Source organism: Oncorhynchus mykiss, chromosome 31 (assembly GCF_013265735.2).
Source record: "Oncorhynchus mykiss isolate Arlee chromosome 31, USDA_OmykA_1.1, whole genome shotgun sequence".
Taxonomy (NCBI): Eukaryota; Metazoa; Chordata; class Actinopteri; order Salmoniformes; family Salmonidae; genus Oncorhynchus; species Oncorhynchus mykiss.
Window position 1 is genome coordinate 22,920,469 of NC_050571.1, and position 26,305 is coordinate 22,946,773.

The window sequence follows — 26,305 nt, forward strand, 5'->3', positions numbered from 1 at the left end:
TCAGCCTGCCTGTGATTCATGTCAGTGTGACCCTCTCTAACTGGCTGTCTCTCATCCCCCTGCAGCCTCAGCCTCTATGCGGCTACAAGACAGTAGGAGCCTCACTGAGCACCACAGCCCTATAGGGCCAACCCTGACTGCAGCACTCCCCTATTGGTTAAACAGAGAGGCAGCCCGGTCAGTGCGGTGCTCAGCACAGTGATTACCTATGTCACCTACTGTGTTGTGTAGTGGTGACGCACGGCTCTTCGCAACAGTAAAGGAAAGCCCGCCCCCTCTGATTCCATCTGCCAATCTGTTCTCATTCTCCGTGCTCAATTAGGTCAGGCATCTTTCTGTGTTTTTTAAGACTGTTATGTATGACCCCAGTGGGATAGTTAACACACACACCTTGTACACACACTGTAACACTCACTACTCATGAGGGTGATGCTGATGCTGTGGACTTAATTCTGCAGTGAGGGAGCAATGCAGAGTACCGGTTTATTTACATAATTAATAACAATAGGATAGGGTAGCATAGGATACACATCTATATCAATTTAAATATAGGGATACACTGCTGAATTCAAGGATAGTCTACCACTGTACATATACAGTGCATTCAAAAAGTATTCAGACCCCTTGACTTTTCCCACATTTTATCACGTTACATCCTTATTCTTAAAATGTTTTTTTTCCCCCTCATCAATCTACATACAATAACCCATAATGACAAATAAAAAACGGTTTTTTTTTAAACATTTTTGCAAATGTATTACATTTAAAAACTGAAATATAACATTTACATTTACATACGTTTTTAGAACCTTTACTCAGTACTTTATTGAAGCACCTTCGGCAGCGATTACAGCCTTGTGTCTTCTTTGGTATGACGCTACAAGCTTGACACACCTGTATTTTGGGAGTTTCTCCCATTCTTCTCTCCAGATCCTCTCTCTGTCAGGTTGGATGGGAAGTGTCGCTATTTTCAGGTCTCTCCAGAGATGTTTGATCGGGTTCAAGTCCGGGCTCTGGCTGGGCCACTCAAGGACATTCAGAGACTTGTCCCAAATAGAGTGGTCTGACAGTCTTAATGTGCCTTTTGGCAAACTCCAAGCGTGTTGTCTTGTGCCTCTTACTGAGGAGTGGCTTCCGTCTGGCCACTCTACCATAAAGTCCTGATTTGTGGAGTGCTGCAGAGATGGTTGTCCTTCTGGAAGGTTCTCCCATCTCCACAGAGGAACTCTGGAACTCTGTCAGAGTGACCATCGGGTTCTTGGTCACCTCCCTGACCAAGGCCCTTCCCCCCCAATTGCTCAGTTTGGCCGGGCAGCCACCTCTAGGAAGAGTCTTGGTGGTTCCAAACTTCTTCCATTTAAGAATTTCGGAGGTCACTGTGTTCTTGGGGACCTTCAATGCTGTAGACATTTTTTGGTACCCTTCCACAGATCTGTGCCTCGACACAATCTTGTCTCGGAGCTAAATGGACAATTCCTTCGACCTTATGGTTTTGGTCCCACAGTTGACATGCACTGTCAACTGTAGGACCTTATATAGACAGGTGTGTGACTTTCCAGATCATGTCCAATCAATTGAATTTGCCACAGTTGGACTCCAATCAATTTGTAGAAACATGTCAAGGATGATCAATGGAAACAGGATGCACCTGAGCTCAATTTCGAGTCTCATAGCAAAGGGTCTGAATACTTATGTAAATAAAGTATTTCTGTTTTTTATTTCTAAAAGCCTGTTTTTGCATTGTAGATTATTGTTTGTAGATTAATGAGGAAAACATGTAATTTTATACATTTTTGAATAAGGCTGTAACATATCAACATGTGGAAAAAGTTAAGGGGTCTGAATACTTTCAGAATACAGTGTTTGTTTAGCCTATGGAAATGATACCCAACCTTTTTTTGCTAACTGAATTCGGTATTTCTAAGGAAGTCAATTTCACATTGCCAAATTAATGAGTGTGTAAGTACATGGTAAATTCCAGTAAATACCTAAATATTTACATTCATTGCACAGGAATAGGCTGTGTTTGAATTTGTCCATGAACTGCTTCATCCTGTGGATCCTCTGGCTTGGTACCATATATAGGTCAATGTACAGCACAGTGCAGTATACTGTAAGGCTATGCTAAGCTAATGCTATCTGGCTCTAGTTATGTATACTATAATGCTAAGCTAATGCTAATTGGTACTAGTTATGTTTACTGTAAGTCTACGCTAAACTAATGCTAACTGGCTCTTGTTCAGTATACTGTAAGGCTATATTAAGTTAATGCTAACCGGCTCAAGTTCAGCATACTGTAAGGCTACGCTAGGCTAATGCTAACCAGCTCTAGTAGACCGATATCTGGTACAGGAACGTAAAACTCCTGTCTTGGTACAGTCACTTTGGTCCAGGACTGGTATCTCTCAAGTCTAGTTGACAACACAGGTCTTTGACTGGGGCGCTGCTTCAGCTGCACTCGCTGTGTGAGAGAGGGAACAACACAGGGTTAGAGTACAGGGTCCATATTCAGAAAGCGTCACATAATAGAGGTGCTGATGTAGGATCAGGTCCTCCCTGTCTATATAATTGTATTAATTATGATCTAAAAGGGAAAACTGATCCTAGATCAGCACTGCTACTCTGAGACACTTTATGAATATAGATCCTGATCTCACATTTATGAAGTTGAATGAGCCCCAGAGCTTAAACTATACATTGTTTTAAGGAGAGACAGTCCAAGTTTATGTCAGTCTGCAGTGTTTTGCCTGTCCCCATAGAGACATGCTCTTAGTACACTGAAGAAAAATATAAAAGCAACATGTAAAGATCCCAGAAATGTTCCATAGGCACAAAAAGCTTATTTCTCTAAAATGTTGTGCTCAAATTTGTTTGCATCCCTGTTAGTGAGCATTTCTCCTTTTCCAAGATAATCCATCCACCTGACAGGTGTGGCATATCAAGAAGCTGATTAAACAGCATGATCAGTACACAATAAAAGGCCACTCTAAAATGTGCAGTTTTGTCACACAACATAATGTGCCACAGATGTCTCATATTTTGAAGGAGCTTTCAATTGGCATGTTGACTACAGGAATGTCCACCAGAGCTGTTGCCAGATAATTGAATGTTAATTTCTCTACCATAAGTCGTCTACAACCAGCTTCACAACCGCAGACCACTTGTAACCAACCAGGCCAGCCCAGGACCTCCACATCCGACTGCTTCACCTGCAGGATCGTCTGAGACCAGCTACCCGGCCAACTGATGAAAGTGTGGGTTTGCACAACTGAAGAATTTCTGCACAAACTGTCAGAAACTGTCTCAGGTAAGCTCATTTGCGTGCTCGTCGTCCTCACCAGGGTCTTGACCTGACTGCAGTTCAGCATCATAACCAACTTCACTTGACAAATGCTCACCTTCGATGGCCACTGGCACACAGAGAAGGTTTGCTGCTGTCAATTTTGTGAACAGAGTGCCTACATTTATATTTAAGTTCAGTGTAGTTTCCACCATGTATCCCGAGTGGCGCATCGGTCTAAGGGACTGCAGCTCAGTGCTAGAGGTGTCACTACAGACCCTGGTTTGTTTCCAGGCTGTATCACAACTGGCTGTGATTGGGAGTCCATAGGGCTGCGCGCAATTGGCCCAGCATCGTCCGGGTTTGGCCAGGGTAGGCCGTCATTGTAAATAAGAATTTGTTCTTAACTGACTTGCCTAGTTAAATAAAGGTTAAATAAAAAATCAAATGTCAAAAGAGGAAGTGTGGAGTATCTCTTAATATGCGTTACCCTGCTTGGCTGCGGTGGCTGTAACAGCTGCCTCCTCCTTGACTGTCTTGGCCTCCTCCAGAGCAGCCAGCTTCGCTTCGTGTATCTCCTTCAGAGCATTCCACTCCTTCCTGTTGTTCAGCAGCCGGTCCAGCATGGGAGTGATCTCCACATGGAAACGGGAGAACTCCTAGAGGAGGTGGGATACCAAGTAACTTAGATCCTAGCTAGATCTAAGTTACTTGGTATCCAGTGCCAACTACTAGTTATTTATTTATGATGGAGACACAAGGACTCACCTTGTACACAAAAGCACAGACAAAATCGATGAAACCACACTGCATCTTGGGAAGATCAGCTGATTTAGTCCTGTCCATCATGGGCTGGGGGGTGGGGGGGGTGGGGGGGGTTCATAGGATTAGTAGAACAAATGTACTAAAACTTGGCACTGCTTGACTCCAGCTAAAGCAATCAAATGAACCTAAACCACATTTTCCAGTTCTGACACAAATGCTGTTATACTCCTAGGGATCTTACTGGGTAAAATGGTGTGTCAGTTGACTCGGCTGTAGTGACCACATCGGAATCACCACGCTACATAATAGACATCACCACATGCCCTATGGAAACTCTCCCTTACTCTCTCTCTCTCTCTATCTCCCTTTCTCTCTCTCCATCTCTCTCCATCTCTCTCTCACTCTCCATCTCTCTCCGTCTCCCTCCCTTTCACTCTCTCTCCCACTCTCTCTCTTGCTCTCTCCCCCATCTCTCTTGCACTCTCTTTTTCTCTCTCTCCCTCTCTCACCCTCTCCCTCTCACCCCCTCTCCTCTCTCTCTCTCTCTTTCTCTTTCTCCTCCTCCTCAAGTCTCCCATTCAGTTCTTACAATAGGCTGCTGTTCCAGTACAGTCCTCTCCAGGTCACCCTGCTCCCAGAACTCTGCAGCCACAGACAGCGCCACCTGCAGGCCCACACAGGAATGGTCACACACACACAACACTCACAGTCCAACATTATGAAACTTACAGAATGATGATGTCCATAGCAACAAGAGTACATTTGCACTGATGTGAGTTTGTGCTCACTTGCCTCAACGGAAATATTCTGTTACGATTTAATAGATACTGTAGTATGAAAGGTCTGCTTCTGATGCAATCCAGAGCTTACAAGAAAAATGACATTACAGAAATGTTATTCCATACTAATTGCTATTCCTCTCACATCCTCTTCTGTTTTCAATGTGGACTGCTGAAAGCCACATGTTCTAAAATGCTGTGTCGTTATGAGAAAAGCAGCACAACTTAATCCTTCAAACATCTGTGTTACCTTGCTCTGGATGTCCCATGGTTTGGCAATAGCAGACAGATCGCAGGCCGTCATCATCATAGCCCTGTGTATGTAGAGGACAGATAGAGTGTGAGTATAAATCAAATCAATCACATTTATTTATAAAACCCTTTTTACATCAGCAGATGTCACAAAGTGACAAAAACCCCAAAGAGCAAGCATCGCAGATGTAGAAGCACGGTGGATGGGAAAAACTCCTTAGAAAGGCATGAACTTAGGAAGAATCCTTGAGAGGAACCAGGCTCTGAGGGGTGGCCAGTCCTCTTCTGGCTGTGCCTGGTGGAGATTATAAGAGTACATGGCCATTAAGGCCAGATCGTTCGAAGGTCAGCGAGAAAATCAGTTGTGACAGGAGTATAATTATTTTCTCCACACCTTAGTGAACCCATATTTTTTTACGGATTGTGTTGAGGTCTAATATAGTCTGTAAAGACCTCCATAGATTATATTTGTCTTAGTGTCTGTCCTGTCTTGTCTTAGTTTTGTCTTCGTTTCTGCCCTGTTACGTTTGAAAAGTGAAATCTTACAAAGACCTCCATAGTTTCCTCCACAGGGCAATTACTACCCTCATATGCCTAGACCTACAACTCTCCTATGGAATTCACCTACATGACTATCTCCTTGCGAGTGGTCTGCTGCGTCATGTACTTGGTCCACTCATCCCAGGTCTCGTAGGTCTTCGATTGGTCCACGATCTTCTGGAACATGGTTCTTTTCCTACAGACAGGAGGAAATCATCCTCAGTTACCGTGACACAGTATGCTTCCCATATGGCACACTATTCCCTATATAGGGCACTACTTTTGACCAGGCTGATCACAAGTAGTGCACAATGTAGGAAATAGGGTGCCATTGGTATTTGGGATTGGTATTTTATTAGGATCCCCATTAGCTGTTGCGAAAGCAGCAGCTACTTTTCCTGGGGTCTACGCAAAACATGAAACATTACATACAGTTGAAGTCAGAAGTTTACATACAATTAGGTTGGAGTTCTTATAACCTTGTTTTTCAACCACTCCACAAATGTCTTGTTAACAAACTATAGTTTTGGCAAGTCCGTTAGGACATCTACTTTGTGCATGACACAAGTAATGTTCCCAACAATTGTTTACAGACAGATTATTTCACTTATAATTCACTGTATCACAATTCCAGAGGGTCAGAAGTTTACATACACTAAGTTGACTGTGCCTTTAAACAGCTTGGAAAATTCCAGAAAATTATGTCATGGCTTTAGAAGCTTCTGATAGTCTAATTGACATCATTTGAGTCAGTTGGAGGTGTACCTGTGGATGTATTTCAAGGCCTACCTTCAAACTCAGTGCCTCTTTGCTTGACATCATGGGAAAAGGAAAATAAATCAGCCAAGACCTCAGAAAAAAATTGTAGACCTCCACAAGTCTGGTTCATCCTTGGGAGCAATTTCCAAACGCCTGAAGGTACCACGTTTATCTGTACAAACAATAGTACACAAGTATTTCACACCGTGGAACCACGCAGCCATCATACTGCTCAGGAAGGAGACGCGTTCTGTCTCTTAGAGATGAAAGCACTTTAGTGCGAAAAGTTCAAATCAATCCCAGAAAAACAGCAAAGGACCTTGTGAAGATGCTGGAGGAAACGGATACCAAAGTATCTATATCCACAGTAAAACGAGTCCTATATCAACATAACCTGAAAGGCCGCTCAGCAAGGAAGAAGCCCCAGCTCCAAAACCGCCATAAAAAAGCCAGACTACGGTTTGCAACTGCACATGGGGACATAGATCGTACTTTTTGGAGAAACGTCCTCTGGTCTGATGAAAAAAAAATAGAACTGTTTGGTCATAATAACCATCATTGTGTTTGGAGGAAAAAGAGGGAGGCTTGCAAGCCGAAGAACACCATCCCAACTGTGAAGCACGGGGGTGGCAGCATCATGTTGTGGGGGTGCTTTGCTGCAGGAGGGACTGGTGCACTTCACAAAATAGAAAATTATGTGGATATATTGAAGCAATATCTCAAGACATCAGTTAAGTTAAAGCTTGGTCGCAAATGGGTCTTCCAAATGAACAATGACCCCAAGCATACTTCCAAAGTTGTGGCAAAATGGTTAAGGACAACAAAGTCAAGGTATTGGAGGGGCCATCACAAAGCCCTGACCTCAATTCTACCAAAAATGTGTCTACAGAACTGAAAAAGCGTTTGTGAGCAAGGAGGCCTACAAACCAGACTCAGTTACACCAGCTCTGTCAGGAGGAATGAGTCAAAATTCACCCAACTTATTGTGGGACGCTTGTAAGGCTACCCAGAACGTTTGACCCAAGTTAAACAATTTAAAGCCAATGCTACCAACGACTAATTGAGTGTACAGTGCCTTGCGAAAGTTTTCGGCCCCCTTGAACTTTGCGACCTTTTGCCACATTTCAGGCTTCAAACATAAAGATATAAAACTGTATTTTTTTGTGAAGAATCAACAACAAGTGGGACACAATCATGAAGTGGAACGACATTTATTGGATATTTCAAACTTTTTTAACAAATCAAAAACTGAAAAATTGGGCGTGCAAAATTATTCAGCCCCCTTAAGTTAATACTTGGTAGCGCCACCTTTTGCTGCGATTACAGCTGTAAGTCGCTTGGGGTATGTCTCTATCAGTTTTGCACATCGAGAGACTGACATTTTTTCCCATTCCTCCTTGCAAAACAGCTCGAGCTCAGTGAGGTTGGATGGAGAGCATTTGTGAACAGCAGTTTTCAGTTCTTTCCACAGATTCTCGATTGGATTCAGGTCTGGACTTTGACTTGGCCATTCTAACACCTGGATATGTTTATTTTTGAACCATTCCATTGTAGATTTTGCTTTATGTTTTGGATCATTGTCTTGTTGGAAGACAAATCTCCGTCCCGGTCTCAGGTCTTTTGCAGACTTCATCAGGTTTTCTTCCAGAATGGTCCTGTATTTGGCTCCATCCATCTTCCCATCAATTTTAACCATCTTCCCTGTCCCTGCTGAAGAAAAGCAGGCCCAAACCATGATGCTGCCACCACCATGTTTGACAGTGGGGATGGTGTGTTCAGCTGTGTTGCTTTTACGCCAAACATAACGTTTTGCATTGTTGCCAAAAAGTTCAATTTTGGTTTCATCTGACCAGAGCACCTTCTTCCACATGTTTGGTGTGTCTCCCAGGTGGCTTGTGGCAAACTTTAAACGACACTTTTTATGGATATCTTTAAGAAATGGCTTTCTTCTTGCCACTCTTCCATAAAGGCCAGATTTGTACAATATACGACTGATTGTTGTCCTATGGACAGAGTCTCCCACTTCAGCTGCAGTTCATCCAGAGTGATCATGGGCCTCTTGGCTGCATCTCTGATCAGTCTTCTCCTTGTATGAGCTGAAAGTTTAGAGGGACGGCCAGGTCTTGGTAGATTTGCAGTGGTCTGATACTCCTTCCATTTCAATATTATCGCTTGCACAGTGCTCCTTGGGATGTTTAAAGCTTGGGAAATATTTTTGTATCCAATTCCGGCTTTAAACTTCTTCACAACAGTATCTCGGACCTGCCTGGTGTGTTCCTTGTTCTTCATGATGCTCTCTGCGCTTTTAACGGACCTCTGAGACTATCACAGTGCAGGTGCATTTATACGGAGACTTGATTACACACAGGTGGATTGTATTTATCATCATTAGTCATTTAGGTCAACATTGGATCATTCAGAGATCCTCACTGAACTTCTGGAGAGAGTTTGCTGCACTGAAAGTAAAGGGGCTGAATAATTTTGCACGCCCAATTTTTCAGTTTTTGATATGTTAAAAAAGTTTGAAATATCCAATAAATGTCGTTCCACTTCATGATTGTGTCCCACTTGTTGTTGATTCTTCACAAAAAAATACAGTTTTATATCTTTATGTTTGAAGCCTGAAATGTGGCAAAAGGTCGCAAAGTTCAAGGGGGCCGAATACTTTCGCAAGGCACTGTATGTAAACTAAAGACCCACTGGGAATGTGATGAAAGAAATCAAAGTAAATAATTCTCTCTACTATTATTCTGACATTTCACATTCTTAAAATAAAGTGGTGATCCTAACTGACCTAAAACAGATAATGTCAGGAATTGTGAAAAACTGAGTTTCAACGTATTTGGCTAAGGTGAATGTATACTTCGACTTCAACTGTAATACAGAACATTAATAGTTAAGAACAGCTCAAACCCAGAACTACATACATTTAAAACAATCACTTCACAATCTCTATGCTCTCATGTACTCATGTGCCTTTTCATAAGTATTAACACCCCTGGATTTCTTCACTTTTTATTGTGTTACAAAGTGGACTTAACATTTAAAATACTCTGTCAAAGTAGAAGATACATATATTTGTCTTCATGTATGAAAAATAAAACACTACTGTATCTTAATTAGATAAGTATTAATCCTGCTGAGTCAAAACATGTTTGTAACACATTTGGCAGTGATTCATTTCTGGGTAAGTCTCTAAGACCTTTACACACCTGGATTGTGCAATATTTCCTCATTATTCTTTTTAAAAATGTTCTAGCTCTGTCAAGCTGGTTGTTGATCATTGCTAGACAGCCATTTTCAAGCCTTGCCATAGGTACAGTGGCTTGCAAAATTATTCACCCCTTGGCATTTGTCCTATTGTGTTGCTTTACAACCTGAAATTAAAATTGATTTTTTTTGGGGGGGGGGGTTGTATCATTTGATTTACACAACAACACTTTGAAGATGCAAAATATTTTTGATTGTGAAACAAACAAGAAATAAGACAAAAAAACAGAAAACTTCAGCGTGCATAACTATTCACCCCCCAAAGTCAATACTTTGTAGAGATACCTTTTGCAGCAATTACAGCTTCAAGTCTCTTGGTGTATGTCCCTATAAGCTTGACACATCTAGCCACTGGGATTATCCTGCTGGAAGGTGAACCTCTGTCCCAGTCTCAAATCTCTGGAAGACTGAAACAGGTTTTCCTCAAGAATTTCCCTGTGTTTAGCGCCATCCATCATTCTTTCAATTCTGACCAGTTTTCCAGTCCCTGCTGATGAAAAACATCCCCACAGCATGCGGATGGTGTTCTCGGGGTGATGAGAGGTGTTGGGTTCGCGCCAGACATAGTATTTTCCTTGGTGGCCAAAAAGCTCAATTTTAGTCTCATCTGACCAGAATACCTTCTTCCTTGTGTTTGGGGAGTCTCCCTCATGCCTTTTGTCGAACACCAAACGTGTTTGCTTTATTTTTTCTTTAAGCAATGGCTTTTTTTCTGGACACTCTTCTGTAAAACCCAGCTCTGTGGAGTGTACGGCTTAAAGCAGTCCTATGGACAAATATTCTAATCTCCGCTGTGGAGCTTTACAGCTTCTTCAGGGTTATCTTTGGTCTCTTTGATGCCTCTCTGATTAATGCCCTCCTTGCCTGGTCCGTGAGTTTTGGTGGGCAGCCCTCTCTTGGCAGGTTTGTTGTGGTGCCATATTTAAAAAAATGTTTTAATAATAGATAAAATGGTGCTCCATGGGATGTTCAAAGTTTCTGATATTTTTTTAACATGAAATCCAAATAAAAATCCATTTAAATTACAGGTTGTAATGCAACAAAATAGGAAAAACGCCAAGGGGAATGGATACTTTTGCAAGGCACTGTATTTTTCCTCAAGGATTTTGCCAGTGCTCAGCTCCATAAATGTTTTTTTTTACCCTGAAAAACTTCCCAGTACCTGCCAATAACAAGCAGACCCATAACATGATGCAGCCACCACCATGCTTGAAAATATGGAGAGTGGTACTCAGTGATGTGTTGTGTTAGATTGAACCCAAACATTAAGTTCATTTCTTTGCCACAAGGACAAAAAGTAAATTCCTTTGCCACATTTTCTGCAGTATTGATTTTGTGCCTTTTTGCAAACAGGATGCATATTTTGTAATATATTTTATTCTGTACAGGCTTCCTCCATTTTAAATTCAGGCTGTAACAACGAAATGTGTAAAATGTCAAGGGGTGTGAATACTTTCTGAAGGCACTGTACAACAGTTGGACAGTAGCTACTCACTTAAAGTAGAGAGCGAGGTCAGTGGCGATGATGGCGATGTCCATCAGATGAATGACATGCTCGTGCTGAGCACGACTGAGATTCTGATAAATATTTAAGGCCTGAAACAGATTAACAGATATCAACATAGATATATTTGAATGTGATAACATATTCATATTTAACATGTACTGTTGAATCAGCAAATGCCAACAAAGATGTATAGTAAATCAAATGCATGATTAACATATAACAAACATGTGAAGCTGCTGCCTGCCACAGTTCATGGTTAGTAATAATGTGAACATTGAAAGATTGCCTAATTATGGGATTGCCGGTGGGCAGATTCTCTCAGGCACTTTCTGTGCCATCAGAACTGCATCATTCACAGTATGACTTCTCCAAGAGAGAAACCAACCCCTCTCAGGTCAGAACTTCTAGAACAGGGATCATCAACTACATTTGGCCGAGGGCATGGTCCGGGGGCCGGAACATAATTACAAATAATTGTAGAATAATTGACTGCAAGAAGCCCAAACCGATGTCATATTTGACTAAAATATAACAATGTCAAACCTTGCTTACATTTATATACGATCACATACACTGAGTTCATCAAACATTAGGAACATCTTCCTAATATTGAATTGCACCCCCTTTTGCCCACAGAACAGTCTCAAATTATTGGCGCATGGACTCTACAAGGTGTCAAACGCATTCAACAGGGATGGTGGCCCATGTTGACTTCAATGCTTCCCACAGTTGTGTCAAGTTGGCTGGATGTCCTTTGGGTGGTGAACCATTATTGATACACACGGGAAACTGTTGAGTGTGAAAAATCCTGCAGCATTGCAGTTCTTGACACAAACCGGTGCGCCTACTACCATACCCCGTTCAAAGACACTTACATTTTCTTCTTTCCCAATCACCCTCTGAATGACACATATACACAATCCATGTTTCAATTGACTCAAGGCTTAAAAATCCTTCTTTAACCTGTCTCCTCCCCTTCATCTACACGGATTGAAGTGGATTTAACAAGTGACATCAATAAAGGATCATAGCTTTCACCTGGTCAGTCTGTCATGGAAAGAGCGGGTGTTCTTAATGTTTTGTATACTCAGTGTAGATCTTTACATTATGTGTTGTAATACTTGGGAACAGATTTCCAAAATTAAAATCACTTGGAGCTGATGTCCTGGTGTTTTTCCATGTCAGAAAATTGTTATTATTTTAATTGTATTTATTGCTCAGAAACCTTTTTTGGGGGGGCTAAATAAAATCACCCACTGGCCAAGTTCAGCCCATGGTGACTATGTAGGGAATAGGGTGCCATTTGGGAAGCAACCTCACTCACAGGGTCTCTCAGCAGGGTCTTCCCAGTCTCCAGATGGTGTCTCTCCAGGATGGAGGAGCCGTGGAGCTTTGCGAGAGGGTTTCCAGACCTGACAAACACAGAAGGAGGGAGAGGAAAAAAACGTGATTAGCCATTGGTAAGTAATGAGTCATTGCTTTCTCTGTTGATGTTTCTACAACTTTCCAGGTATCACTGTTGGCAGCATATCTGGGTTATAATAGTCTTTGTTTACCTTCAAACACATAAGCTATGATTGATTGAGCTTACCTGGCATATACCCCGCCCTTTTGGTACTTTAGACAGGCTCAAATCAAACAGTCAAACTATTTGAAAGAAAACAAAAAAAATGTAAACCCAGTCATTCCCTTACTTCATCTGGTAGAGGTTGTTGGTGCCTCTGTGGTCGACATCGTGGCATAAGCCGGCTGTTACCATGGCCATGGTCTCTAGCTCTGTGTAATAACGCTTCAGGTCACCTGTCTAATGCAATAATACAGGAAGTTAGGTTTGGTCACATGTCTAATGATACAGGAAGTTAGGTTTGGCCACATGTCTAATGATACAGGAAGTTAGGTTTGGCCACATGTCTAATGATACAGGAAATTAGGTTAGGGTCCAGGATTCATGGGGCTACCACCAGGGGCTATATGGAGCCACACATGGGCCTCTTACTAAGTCCCCTCTCCCCTCCTGCTCCTATGGAGATGGCTGGCTCTGGAGGCCTCATTAGAAGCAATAAAGCCTGGCAGAAGAGGACTGCTGATAATGAGCCTGACCCCCCTCCCTTATCCTCCTTCCGCTGTGAGTTAAGTTACTGTACGTCTGAAGAGTTCACTGTGGTTATAGGAAAGCAGTGGTGGAAAAAGTACGCAATTGTCATACTTTTGTAAAAGTAAAGATACCTTAATAGAAAATGACTCAAGTAAACGTGAAAGTCACCCAGTAAAATACTACTTGAGAAAAAGTCTTAAAAGTATTTGGTTTTAAATACACTTACGTATCAAAAGTAAATGTAATTGCTAACATATACTTAAGTATCAAAAGTAAAAGTATTAATGATTTCAAATTCCTTATTAAGCAAACCATTTTCTTGTTTATTTATTTCCGTATAGCCAGGGGCACACTCCAACACTCAGACATAATTTACAAACGAAGCATGTATGTTTGGTGAGTCTGCCAGATCAGAGCTATTCACGATAACCAGGGATAAGTGCATGAATTGGACCATTTTCCTGTCCTGCTAAGCATTCAAAATGTACTTTTGGGTGTCAGGGAAAATGTATGGAGTAAAAAGTACATTATTTTCTTTAGGAATGTAGTGGAGTAAAGATAAAACTAGTCAAAAATACAGATACCCCGAAAAATGACTTAAGTAGTATTTGAATGTATTTTTACTTCAGTACTTTACACCACTGTAGGAAGGAACAATGCAGAAAGGAAGGGTCACACTTGGAGGACTCATTACATGACAGGGGAGGAGGGTATCAGTGTAAGGGGTTCAGTAAAGATAGATCACCTGGCCACCACAGCTTGAAGATATATTACATGTATCAACTGTCATGGTATCATCCATGGTGTCAGTGCAAGGTATTGTAGGTGAAGTGTTTATTCCTGAGGGTTTGTGTAATATAAGTATGTATACATCCCAAAGGGCACCCTATTCCCTATATAGTGTACTAATTTTGATCGGGGCTCATAGAGCTCTGGTCAAAAGTAATGCACTATATAGGGAATAGGGTGCCATTTGAAGTACTCACCATGAGCAGAGTGAACATGGTCTGGCCCACGTTGAAGCCATGACTCCAGTTGTGGTAGGTGATCTGCCTGTAGCCCTTACTGAGGGAGTAACAGAACCTGGTGAGGGTCTGAGAGACACATATAGGACAGGCATTGTTACAGACCAGATAGCTCTCAACAGCTAGATGTTTTTTGGCACACTATGTTAATACATGTTGTACATTAGGAGAGTATATAATCATTATCTATATTAACATAAACTGTCATGATGTAGTTATTAAATGTTACTCATGCAATTGTTAAGCCTTTAATTGTGTAGCCTTGCTTTATAACCCACTGCTGTATGTGTTCTCTAAATGGAACACATGACGTGGCATATAGTGTGGGCCATATGTCTCTTGCCAAGATGCTTCTTCATCAGTGATGTCTCACCTCACGGGGGACGTGGAACTTGTCCACCACTCCCAACTCATAGTACATCTTAATGCCTAACTTGACCAGGTCTAGATGACTGTGCTCAAAGTCACAGAAGTGAAACTCAAAGAGCTCCGACTGGGAAGAGGGTGGTAGAACTTCCGACTGTATGGAGACAGGGAAACAAAATGCATTACGGGTTCTACCAAGGCAGCTAGCCAGCCAATCAGTCAGCCAGTCACGCAACCAGCCAGCCAGCCAGTCAGCCAGTCACGCAACCAGCCAGCCAGGCTGTCAGCCAGTCACGCAACCAGCCAGCCAGCCAGCCAATCAGTCAGCCAGTCAGCCAGTCACTCCACCAGCCAGCCAGCCAGCCAGTCAGCCAGTCACGTAACCAGCCAGCCAGTCAGCCAGTCAGCCGACACAAGAAGCAAGTAGAAAATAGATGTTAGTTAGAATAGTTGTTTACCAGGATTGCTTCCAGTTCCACCTCCTCACACTCATGTGGTTCCTTTCCATACCTCTCCCTGGTATTCTAAAAGCAAAGCACACCATCAGTGTTCACCTTGGAAGAAACAGCACTATATCAATCAATTTCTGAATTTCCTGGAAAACCTTGGTTATTTCTCAGTAAATAGCTCTCAGTCTAAATCTCACAGATGGTAACTAGCGTTCCACTATTGACTGACTACCTAATATCCAGTATGACAGGCTTTTTTCCATGTTATATAAATGCACTTTTCATCTGGTGTCTGTGAATAATGTTACTTTACCCACCAATACATTCTGGGTCTCATCCGTCCTGCACTTGATGTGGTACAGCACCATGTCCTGGAAGATGTCCTTCCTGTTCTCCAGCTTGTTCCACTTGTCATAGGTGTCTGTGTTGAGCACAGACCAGCCAAGGAACTGGGTGAGAGACTGCCATGACCAGAGAAAGAGTTAGACTATTGAATTTCAGTCCTTGGTCAACATAATAAGTATACACTCAGTATACACTCAGTACACACAGACACAATCAAATGGAATTGAGAGGTGGATGTGGTACAAGCTATCATTTAGAATGGATTACTGTAACTGACAATGTTATTGATAAGTATCTGAAATGGCCCTATGAAGTAGTATTATGTGTTAACTGGCACTATCTCAAAAGCAAGAGTGGATGAGAGTACAGATGTAGGATCTTAATTTGATCACTATTTTGTTGCTGAGATTTTCTATTTTGTTGCTGAGAAATGAAAACTTTGAGTATATTTGAGTTTTAAAAAGGCTTCTAATGTTTGTAATTTCCAAAAAGTTGACAAACCCTTACAAAATGTCCATTAATTATAATCCACATAACAATTCACACTTCCTGTTGCTGCAGCAAGAAGGGGCCTTAACTCTCAGTCTGCATCCAGAAGAAGCTTAAACTCTCAGCTCTCATCCAGAAGGAGCTTTAACTCTCAGCCCTCATCCAAAATTAGCTTTAACTCTTATCCCTCATCCAGAAGGAGCTTTAACTCTCAGCCCTCATCCAAAATGAGCTTTAACACTCAGTCCTCATCCAGAAGGAGCTTTAACTCTCAGCCCTCATCCAGAAGGTGCTTTAACACTCAGCCCTCATCCAGAAGGAGCTTTAACACTCAGCCCTCATCCAGAAGGAGCTTTAACTCTCAGCCCTCATCCAAAATTAGCTTTAACACTCAGCCCTCATCCAGAGGAGCTTTAACACTCAGCCCTCATCCAAAATGAGCTTTAACACTCAGCCCTCATCCAGAAGGAGCTTTAACTCTCAGCCCTCATCCAGAAGGAGCTTTAACTCTCAGCCCTCATCCAGAAGGAGCTTAAACACTCAGCCCTCCTCCAGAAGGAGCTTTAACACTCAGCCCTCATCCAAAATGAGCTTTAACACTCAGCCCTCATCCAGAAGGAGCTTTAACACTCAGCCCTCATCCAGAAAGAGCTTTAACACTCAGCCCTCATCCAAAATGAGCTTTAACACTCAGCCCTCATCCAGAAGGAGCTTTAACACTCAGCCCTCATCAAAAATTAGCTTTAACACTCAGCCCTCATCCAGAAGGCGCTTTAACACTCAGCCCTCATCCAGAAGGAGCTTTAACACTCAGCCCTCATCCAGAAGGAGCTTTAACACTCAGCCCTCATCGAGAAGGAGCTTTAACACTCAGCCCTCATGCAGAAGGAGCTTTAACTCTCAGCTCTCATCCAGAAGGAGCTTTAACTTTCAGCCCTTATCCAAAGGAGCTTTAACTTTCAGCCCTCATCCAAAAGGAGCTTTAAATCTCAGACATCATCCAAAGGGAGCTTTAACTCTCAGCCCTCATCCAAAAGGAGCTTTAACTCTAACCAATAAACAATGCAGATCCTGCCAATGGCCTGTGTTTATTTATACAGCAGTTACACAGTGCTGTTGCTCTCTATCTCCCTCTCAGTAGCAGCAGCTCTGGACTCAGTGCTCTCTCTCTCTACCCCCTCCCCCCATCAGTAGCAGCATCTCTGAATTCAGTGTTGTCTCTCTCTACCTCCCCCTCAGTAGCAGCAGCTCTAGACTCAGTGCTGTCTCTCTCTACCCCCCCCCCCCCCCCCCCCCTCAGTAGCAGCATCTCTGAATTCAGTGCTGTCTCTCTCTACCCCCCCCCCCCCCCCCCCTCAGTAGCAGCATCTCGGCTGTCCTCTCTCTACCTCCCCCTCAGTAGCAGCAGCTCTGGACTCAGTGCTCTCTCTCTACCCCCCCCCCCCCCCTCAGTAGCAGCATCTCTGAATTCAGTGCTGTCTCTCTCTACCTCCCCCTCAGTAGCAGCATCTCTGGACTCAGTGCTGTCCTCTCTCTACCTCCCCCTCAGTAGCAGCATCTCTGAACTCAGTGATGTCCTCTCTCTACCTCCCCCTCAGTAGCAGCATCTCTGGACTCAGTGATGTCCTCTTTCTACCTACCCCTCAGCAGCAGCATCTCTGGACTCAGTGCTGTCCTCTCTCTACCTCCCCCTCAGTAGCAGCATCTCTGGACTCAGTGCTGTCCTCTCTCTACCTCCCCCTCAGTAGCAGCATCTCTGGACTCAGTGATGTCCTCTCTCTACCTCCCCCTCAGCAGCAGCATCTCTGAACGCAGTGCTCTCTCTCTCTACCTCCCCCTCAGCAGCAGCATCACTGAACTCAGTGCTCTCTCTCTCTACCGCCCCCTCAGTAGCAGCATCTCTGAAGTCAGGGTTCTCTCTCTCTCTCTACATCCCCCCTAGTAGCAGCATCTCTGAACGCAGTGCTCTCTCTCTCTACCTCCTCCCCAGTAGCAGCATCTCTGAACTCAGTGCTCTCTCTCTCTACCTCCCCCTCAGCAGCAGCATCACTGAACTCAGTGCTCTCTCTCTCTACCACCCCCTCAGTAGCAGCATCTCTGAACTCAGTGCTCTCTCTCTCTACCACCCCCCCAGTAGCAGCATCTCTGAACTCAGTGCTCTCTCTCTCTACCACCCCCTCAGTAGCAGCATCTCTGAACTCAGTGATGTCCTCTCTCTACCTCCCCCTCAGTAGCAGCATCTCTGGACTCAGTGATGTCCTCTTTCTACCTACCCCTCAGCAGCAGCATCTCTGGACTCAGTGCTGTCCTCTCTCTACCTCCCCCTCAGTAGCAGCATCTCTGGACTCAGTGCTGTCCTCTCTCTACCTCCCCCTCAGTAGCAGCATCTCTGGACTCAGTGATGTCCTCTCTCTACCTCCCCCTCAGCAGCAGCATCTCTGAACGCAGTGCTCTCTCTCTCTACCTCCCCCTCAGCAGCAGCATCACTGAACTCAGTGCTCTCTCTCTCTACCGCCCCCTCAGTAGCAGCATCTCTGAAGTCAGGGTTCTCTCTCTCTCTCTACATCCCCCCTAGTAGCAGCATCTCTGAACGCAGTGCTCTCTCTCTCTACCTCCTCCCCAGTAGCAGCATCTCTGAACTCAGTGCTCTCTCTCTCTACCTCCCCCTCAGCAGCAGCATCACTGAACTCAGTGTTCTCTCTCTCTACCACCCCCTCAGTAGCAGCATCTCTGAACTCAGTGCTCTCTCTCTCTACCACCCCCCCAGTAGCAGCATCTCTGAACTCAGTGCTCTCTCTCTCTACCTCCCCCTCAGCAGCAGCATCACTGAACTCAGTGCTCTCTCTCTCTACCACCCCCTCAGTAGCAGCATCTCTGAACTCAGTGCTCTCTCTCTCTACCTCCCCCCCAGTAGCAGCATCTCTGAACTCAGTGATGTCCTCTCTCTACCTCCCCCTCAGTAGCAGCAGCTCTGGACTTTACAGTAGCATACCTCCATCAGAGTTTCATCCTGCTCGTCAAAGGGTTTCCCATCTTTCCTGTTGTAGAAGGTGGCTACTGCGACTATTTCCTCTTTCTTATTCACGATGGGGAGGGACAGGACGTTCTTAATCATCCAGCCGGAGCTATCCACGGGCCCTTTCTGAACAGGACAAGGAAACAGGAACCACCTGACGTCAATGACTTCGCAATAGGTTCATAGCATTACAAAAACATTATTTGTTGACTTAAACCTGCCATACATGCCTTTGAATGTGTTAATTCACAGTAGTGCATGACTTGACTACTAATATTTACAGTACTTTGTATGGGTAAGTCTTTGCCTCAATGTTGGAAATAGCAGGATTAATCTATTTGAATTGTGTCTAGGCCTGTATACTATAATGGAAGTCCACTTGGCCACAGGACACTAACCCCTTCAGTAGCAGAGATGAGATTTGTTTAATTTGTGCGTTCAACAGCACTGAGCTAATCATGGAGAACGGATCTTACCTGGAAGCTGAAGAAGTCATCTTGTGCCGCGTTCATAATGTTACAGATCTGGAGGGGAGAAGAGGAAAGAGGGAAGAGAGGAGAGGATGATCACGCTCGCTCAGATGGAAAAGCACTGCATGATTAGTTACAATGTCCACAAAATTGCAATTATCCATCATTTCAGTACAAGAGCACATTTCATTTCCAGGCTGTGTGTTTGACAGCTGCATAATAAACTGTAATGGCTTTCTGGTTGTGTGATGCCCATGAATACCGCGTACAGGGAAGGGAAGATATGGGCTGCATACAAAATGGCACCCTATAGTCCCTATGGGCCCTGGTCAAAAGTAGTGTGCTATATAGTGAAAAGGGTGCAATTTCGGAACCATTCATTCTTCATTTAGGAAGGGAAGGATTCCCAGCTCACCAGTCCCTCCTTAGCCACGTAGGTGGGCAGGCCACTGACCAGAGCCCAGTGGTCCGGAGCAGGGTTGCTGACAAGGACAGGGGGAGATGGAGATTTTATACTATTACTATTTCAAAAAGTACCAAATCAAATGCAGTAATATACGCACCTAAAAGGGTGTAAAAGCAGCACATACATGATAAGGTGATATATGTAATTCCATTTTCCACATCATTGATGAAATGACTCACGGTAAAACTTTGATCTCCTCTTTTCCATGTAAAATGTAGTCAATCACTTTGTAGAAGTTTATTTCCTGGAGAAAAATGAGTTACATGTAATTGGAATGAGATTGAATACTGATAACGTATCAAATGACATATATTACCATTATTCATGTTTGAGTTGGCTCAGATCTTTCCGGGTCATTTGACTGTTGCCCGTTAAGTCACCAGTCACTCACTCTGCCATCAGGTGTCTTGGGTCCATCGTATTGAGGCACTTCTCCCATTAGCACAGGCCAAAGGTCATAGAATTCCTGCAACACACAGGGTTATTTCATTGAATCCTTCTCAAATACAAGGGGAACATATTAACCCACATCAATTCAACATGTTGAATTAAACATAACAAAAGGTCAACTGAACATGACTAGATAATGGTGAGTGGTTCCTGAGCATTAGCATGCTGATGTTTTTAGCAGGTTGAGATTCATGTCCGACCTCACCTTAGTCTTGGTCATGTCCAGGAGGCCAACAGAGTAACGTTCACAGTTAAGGAACTCCCTGATGGTATAGAGGGCCTTGTGGAACTGTCTCTCAATATCTGTCATCTCCTCAAACACTTTACTGGCAGACCAGAGCAGGACCTAGAGGGTGGGAGATGTCAGAGACAGCACAGTCGTAGCAGGGAAAAATATGTAATTTCTGAAATATAAGCAGGCCTCATCGTAAATAAACTCAATATAAAGTCAATAAATAAAGTCAATAAAATCAAGAGAGGTCTTACCTGTCCTCTTCTGGTCTCACAGTTGTGAAGGTAGCTCAAATGGAACACTCTTAGGATCAGGTTGGCAAAGTTGAGATACTTCAACAGAGTCTGTTGCAGAAACATCTACGTTCAGTATAACTGGGTTGGAGATTAGGGTTGGAGATTAGAGGTTAGAGGTTAGGGATAGGTTACCTCCTCATCCTGCTTAGTGAAGTGTGGAGCTCCAATCTTGTTCACAGCCATCATAACAGCCACCATGTCCTTGCCGTTCATGATGGGGGTAGCCAAGACACTCTTGGTCTGGTATTCTTGGATCTGGTCCACAAAGTCACTGTAGTGACTGCTCTGGAGGAAGAACCAAAGGAAAGTATTTAGAATAAACAAACATCTATCAATGTGCTGTAGCTTGATACATTCAATTGACACTTTTGACCATAAATACATTGATGAGATCATCCAACTTGCACATCACAGTGAAACCCTACACAACAAAAGGTGCTATATGGAACCAAAAAGGGTTCTTCAGTTCTCCCCATAGGAGAACCCTTTGAATAACCCCTTTTGGTTCCATGTAGAACCCTTTTGGGTTCCATGTAAGAACCCTTTCCTGAGAGGGTTGTACCTGGAACCAAAAACAATTATCCTATAGGGGACAGCAGAAGTGTAGTCCCAAAGGTAATAAAAGGTCAATTATCATTTGATTATGTAAAAACTCTCTTTCAGAACACTACTAAGGGGAGGGCAACTTGCTCAATGTTAAAAACAGAATATGCTTTTGATATATTCTATTAATCCAGGAATAGATTAATTCACTGCCTAACATATCATCTAACGCTAAGAATGGTTTGATCTCTGTGTCATTGTGGGCTATTCTTGACTGGGGAATATATATCATGATTAAAACATGTGGATTAAAGGAGAAAGGACATTACAGGTCAACACTAAATAGAATAAAGGTGAGTTCTCTTGTTATTCCGCTGACTTGAGGAAAATGGCTTTGTGCTATGACCTTTAGAAATAATCCAGGATCGCTCTAATTCAGCTGAGATTAAAGGCCTTATCCCTTGCAGGCCGAGTAACACCCAGCAGCCCTGCCTGCCTGCATGACCGACCGGCGGGGGAGGGGACTGCCTTGCCGTAATCCCACACCACACTTACATATCGCAGTAATGGTGGCTCTGCCTTTCACTAGGGAAAAGAAAGACCCAGAGCTCGATCCATCCTCTCCCTAATTACCATTTTAAAAAATCCAGGCAACTAGAGTGATCTGACAGTCTCCGTCAGTGGTTGGACTCTGTAATCCTTGATATGAGTCATATGTCTCCCTCTACCACACACTGCTACATATGAGCATAACTATGAGCAGGACTATGAGCAGGACTATGATAGGAAACATTTTCTAATCATGATGATACTTTGGCTGTACTACTCTGTATTATTTTGGTAAAGGATATTGTATCAGTGAGAGTTTGTGGTATTTGGTATAAGTATATTCTATCAGTGAGCATTTGTGGTATTTGGTAAAGGATATTTTATCAGTGAGCATTTATGGTATTTGGTAAAGGATATTTTATCAGTGAACGTTTGTAGTATTTGGTGAAATGAATAACAAGATTAAAGATATGTCTGTATCACAAGAAATTATACTGGATAATAGGAATGTGACTATAATAAAAATATGTAAATGGTTTTATATGAAAGCAGAATAAATGTATTAGTTTTAGGTCAAATCATTTAATACAGGTATTGACAGTGATGGCCATCCACTGTGTTCAAGTTCAAGTCTAATTTGTCACATTGCCAAGTACAGTGAAATGCTTACCTTGCAAGCCCTACCCAACAGTGAGGATACGGAGTAGAGTGACAAACATGTTAAGTATGAAAATAAGCTAGGCAATCACTTCCAAATGTCAAATGAATTGGCTCTAGTAAGATTGACCTGGCAGTAATGTCACAAATAGGATGGTCTTATGCTGCCCTCTAGAGGCAGTAGGACACTAGGCCCATGTGTCTGAATCTGACTGGAGCGCTAGTCAGTTCTCATTTCTTCACTGGAAAGGAATTTCTTGGAATAAACATGACCACTTGATAAGGTAACACAAACGGGCAGGTAAACTGTAGTTGCCATACCGCTATTGGGAATGTGAACCTTTAAGTGCAAGATTTCTCCACACTGATCTATAGCTTTGTATGTTTACCTCTGAGACATCTGGGATGTTGACAGTCTTCTTGGTGGTGGCCACATGGCCCACAATGCCGATGTCCATGGGAAAGACTATCTCACTGTCTGGCTGGACCAGGCACTCCTCCAAGGTGGCGTCCTTGTGCACGTTGAAGAGTCTCGTGGCCAGCTCGGCCGTGCCGTTACGCATCCGGTACATGAACAGGCTCATCTTCTCTGACCGTATCATGAAGCTGAGATGTTTCATGAAGTTGAAGATAGCCTTCTCCATCTGAATGTTGTCCTGCAGGTCTCTGACCATGTCAAATATGATCTCACTCTCCTCCACTGTGCTCAGCTCGTGGAAGCTGCTGGTGTTCACCTGGGAAGTCTTGTTGTCTTTGAAAAGGTCCGAGATGACCTTCGGGCGGAACTTGGTATCGTAGTACTGCTTGGCAAAGTCAGGGTTGCTGTCCAGAAACTTCTCAGCCACATCTTTGTCCACGGCTGCCATTTTTCAGCTGATGTGATATGGTATAGCTCCTCAAAGAGCTGGAAGTGTCTCTCCTCAGCTCACTGTGCTGGTTAGCCCCGTGCTGTGTGGCTACACTGTCTGCAGGTGGCTGAGAAGAATAGGGATTAGCAGGATTGTTTTAAATGGTCATGTGTGTTGATAAGCCTGAATCCAATTACACACAGATTACGATAAGTTATTCTCACACGTTGTAATGAATTATAGACCTACCTGGAGTGTCTCCTCACTCAACAACCTTTTGTAGGCCTACAGTACTTGTGGACTACAACAGAAATAAGTCTTTTGACTTTTTTGTGTATTGAACATTTTGGTAAACGTATCTGTTGCCTAGTGTAACATTTTATTTATTTCAAATTTCCAAATCAAATCAAAATGAAATGCAAAAAACCTTACAGTAAATACTGCATTTTAAAGTATCACGAGAATAACCTATTGTTATAACCTACTGTTCTTTCTGAGAAATATTTTATTTAAAAAAATTGTCATGGTATTTAAACAATAACAGAGTGTGGGTAATATGATGTGAACTGATTTAGTGTATCAGCCTCCTGCAGTTGAGCTAATAAATAAACAGAGGAGGTGTACAGTAATAGAGCCGAGTTACCCCAAGGACATGGCGGGTAGAAATGGAGTTGGAGACCAAGATCTCAGATGAGGTGGTCTGTTAAGCCAAAGTGGAACACCGGCAGTGGACGCCACGAAGGTCCATTTCGAGAGGTCAACACCAGCCTGCCTGTGTGCAAAGGTCACTTCGCTAGCCACCTCCGCCCTTGCCTGACCCTGAGTTGACGGGAAAAGCCAGGGGGATGATGAAGTGAGGGGAACACCATTTCAGTCCCCTGACGACCCCGTTGAGCCAGAACATCAAGTTGGTTGTTTGGGCCAGATGCTTGGCCTCTACCTTCCATGCAGCATCAGTGGTGAGGCCTGCCAGGCGTTGATTGACATCCTTGTTCAGCCTGGTGTTCTTCCAGATACAGTTGGCCCTTCCCGTCCCGGCAATGTCTCATTGGAGCTCGAGTTCTGGTTGGCCATTATCCAAGATGATGTTGCGTTTGTCCGTTAGCCCAGGGCTTTGAAATACAAGTGTGAATCCTTAGCCCAGCTGGATTTCCTGAGGGCTGGATTTCCTGAGTCAAGCAGGGTCATGCCTAGATGTTGGAACATGGAAACTACAGATGAAACACTCCGTCATGGGACTTTGGGACAGTGGAAGAAGACAATGGCAGCCACAGGTGGCAGACAGCCCCACAAAGATCGTTCCTCCAGATGTGGAGCAGCTTAAGCCTCCCAATGTTAGTTGAATCACTTATATTAATTTGGGGACAGGTTGAAATACACATGAGCATTAGGCCTTTGCACACTGCATTGTTCTTAACCCCAGGCTATCTTGGTCCCATGCTAGACTAGCCCTGAGCTAGCTTAGCTTGTGTTCACACAAGCATTTGTGGGCTAAGGATTCACACTTGTATTTCAAAGCCCTGGGCTAACGAACAACCAACATTCTATCTCTGACACGCGACCAATATATACGCAATAAGACATTAACACATCACTTCCTCCTGCTTCTGGCCCAGGATTTGATTTCCAGCAGTGATGGTTTGTATAAACCTTCCTTGTCTGTCTGTCGACATCGGAATTGTTCTTATATTTTATTTTATTTAACCTTTATTTAACTAGGCAAGTCAGTTAAGAACAAATTCTTATTTACAATGATGGCCTACCCCGGCCAAACCCCCCCTTAACCCGGACGACACCGGACGACACCCAATGGGACTCCCGATCAAATCAAATCAAATCAAATGTTATTTGTCACATACACATGGTTAGCAGATGTCAATGCGAGTGTAGCGAAATGCTTGTGCTTCTAGTTCCGACAATGCAGTAATAACCAACAAGTAATCTAACTAACAATTCCAAAACTACTGTCTTATACACAGTGTAAGGGGATAAAAAATATGTACATAAGGATATATGAATGAGTGATGGTACAGAGCAGCATAGGCAGGATACAGTAGATGGTATCGAGTACAGTATATACATGAGGTGAGTATGTAAACAAAGTGGCATAGTTAAAGTGGCTAGTGATACATGTCTTACATAAGGATGCAGTCGATGATATAGAGTACAGTATATACGTATGCATATGAGATGAATAATGTAGGGTAAGTAACATTATATAAGGTAGCATTGTTTAAAGTGGCTAGTGATATATTTACATCATTTCCTATCAATTCCCATTATTAAAGTGGCTGGAGTTGAGTCAGTGTCAGTGTCAGTGTGTTGGCAGCAGCCACTCAATGTTAGTGGTGGCTGTTTAACAGTCTGATGGCCTTGAGATAGAAGCTGTTTTTCAGTCTCTCGGTCCCAGCTTTGATGCACCTGTACTGACCTCTCCTTCTGGATGATAGCGGAGTGAACAGGCAGTGGCTCGGGTGGTTGATGTCCTTGATGATCTTTATGGCCTTCCTGTAACATCGGGTGGTGTAGGTGTCCTGGAGGGCAGGTAGTTTGCCCCCGGTGATGCGTTGTGCAGACCTCACTACCCTCTGGAGAGCCTTACGGTTGTGGGCGGAGCAGTTGCCGTACCAGGCGGTGATACAGCCCGCCGGGATGCTCTCGATTGTGCATCTGTAGAAGTTTGTGAGTGCTTTTGGTGACAAACCGAATTTCTTCAGCCTCCTGAGGTTGAAGAGGCGCTGCTGCGCCTTCTTCACGATGCTGTCTGTGTGAGTGGACCAATTCAGTTTGTCTGTGATGTGTATGCCGAGGAACTTGCTACCCTCTCCACTACTGTTCCATCGATGTGGATAGGGGG

The 26,305-nt window shown here is 43.5% G+C and overlaps 1 protein-coding gene across 1 annotated transcript; it reads right to left on the reverse strand.

Annotated features, from left to right (window-relative positions):
• Positions 1–1,799: 1,799 nt before the first annotated feature.
• On the reverse strand, positions 1,800–23,557 carry LOC110504789 (phosphodiesterase 6A, cGMP-specific, rod, alpha). The gene is made up of 22 exons (XM_036970405.1): positions 22,990–23,557; positions 20,984–21,136; positions 20,810–20,899; positions 20,529–20,669; positions 20,265–20,339; positions 20,053–20,117; positions 19,823–19,889; positions 19,414–19,461; positions 18,914–19,063; positions 15,405–15,548; positions 15,097–15,162; positions 14,646–14,792; positions 14,234–14,341; positions 12,847–12,956; positions 12,477–12,564; positions 11,141–11,241; positions 5,705–5,812; positions 5,075–5,138; positions 4,635–4,709; positions 4,049–4,132; positions 3,771–3,939; positions 1,800–2,461 (listed from the first exon to the last, which is right to left on the reverse strand). Exons 1-22 carry the CDS (start codon positions 23,464–23,466, stop codon positions 2,412–2,414), a joined length of 2,580 nt encoding a protein of 859 aa, XP_036826300.1. The 5' UTR covers positions 23,467–23,557; the 3' UTR covers positions 1,800–2,411.
• Between the last annotated feature and the right edge of the window lie 2,748 nt (positions 23,558–26,305).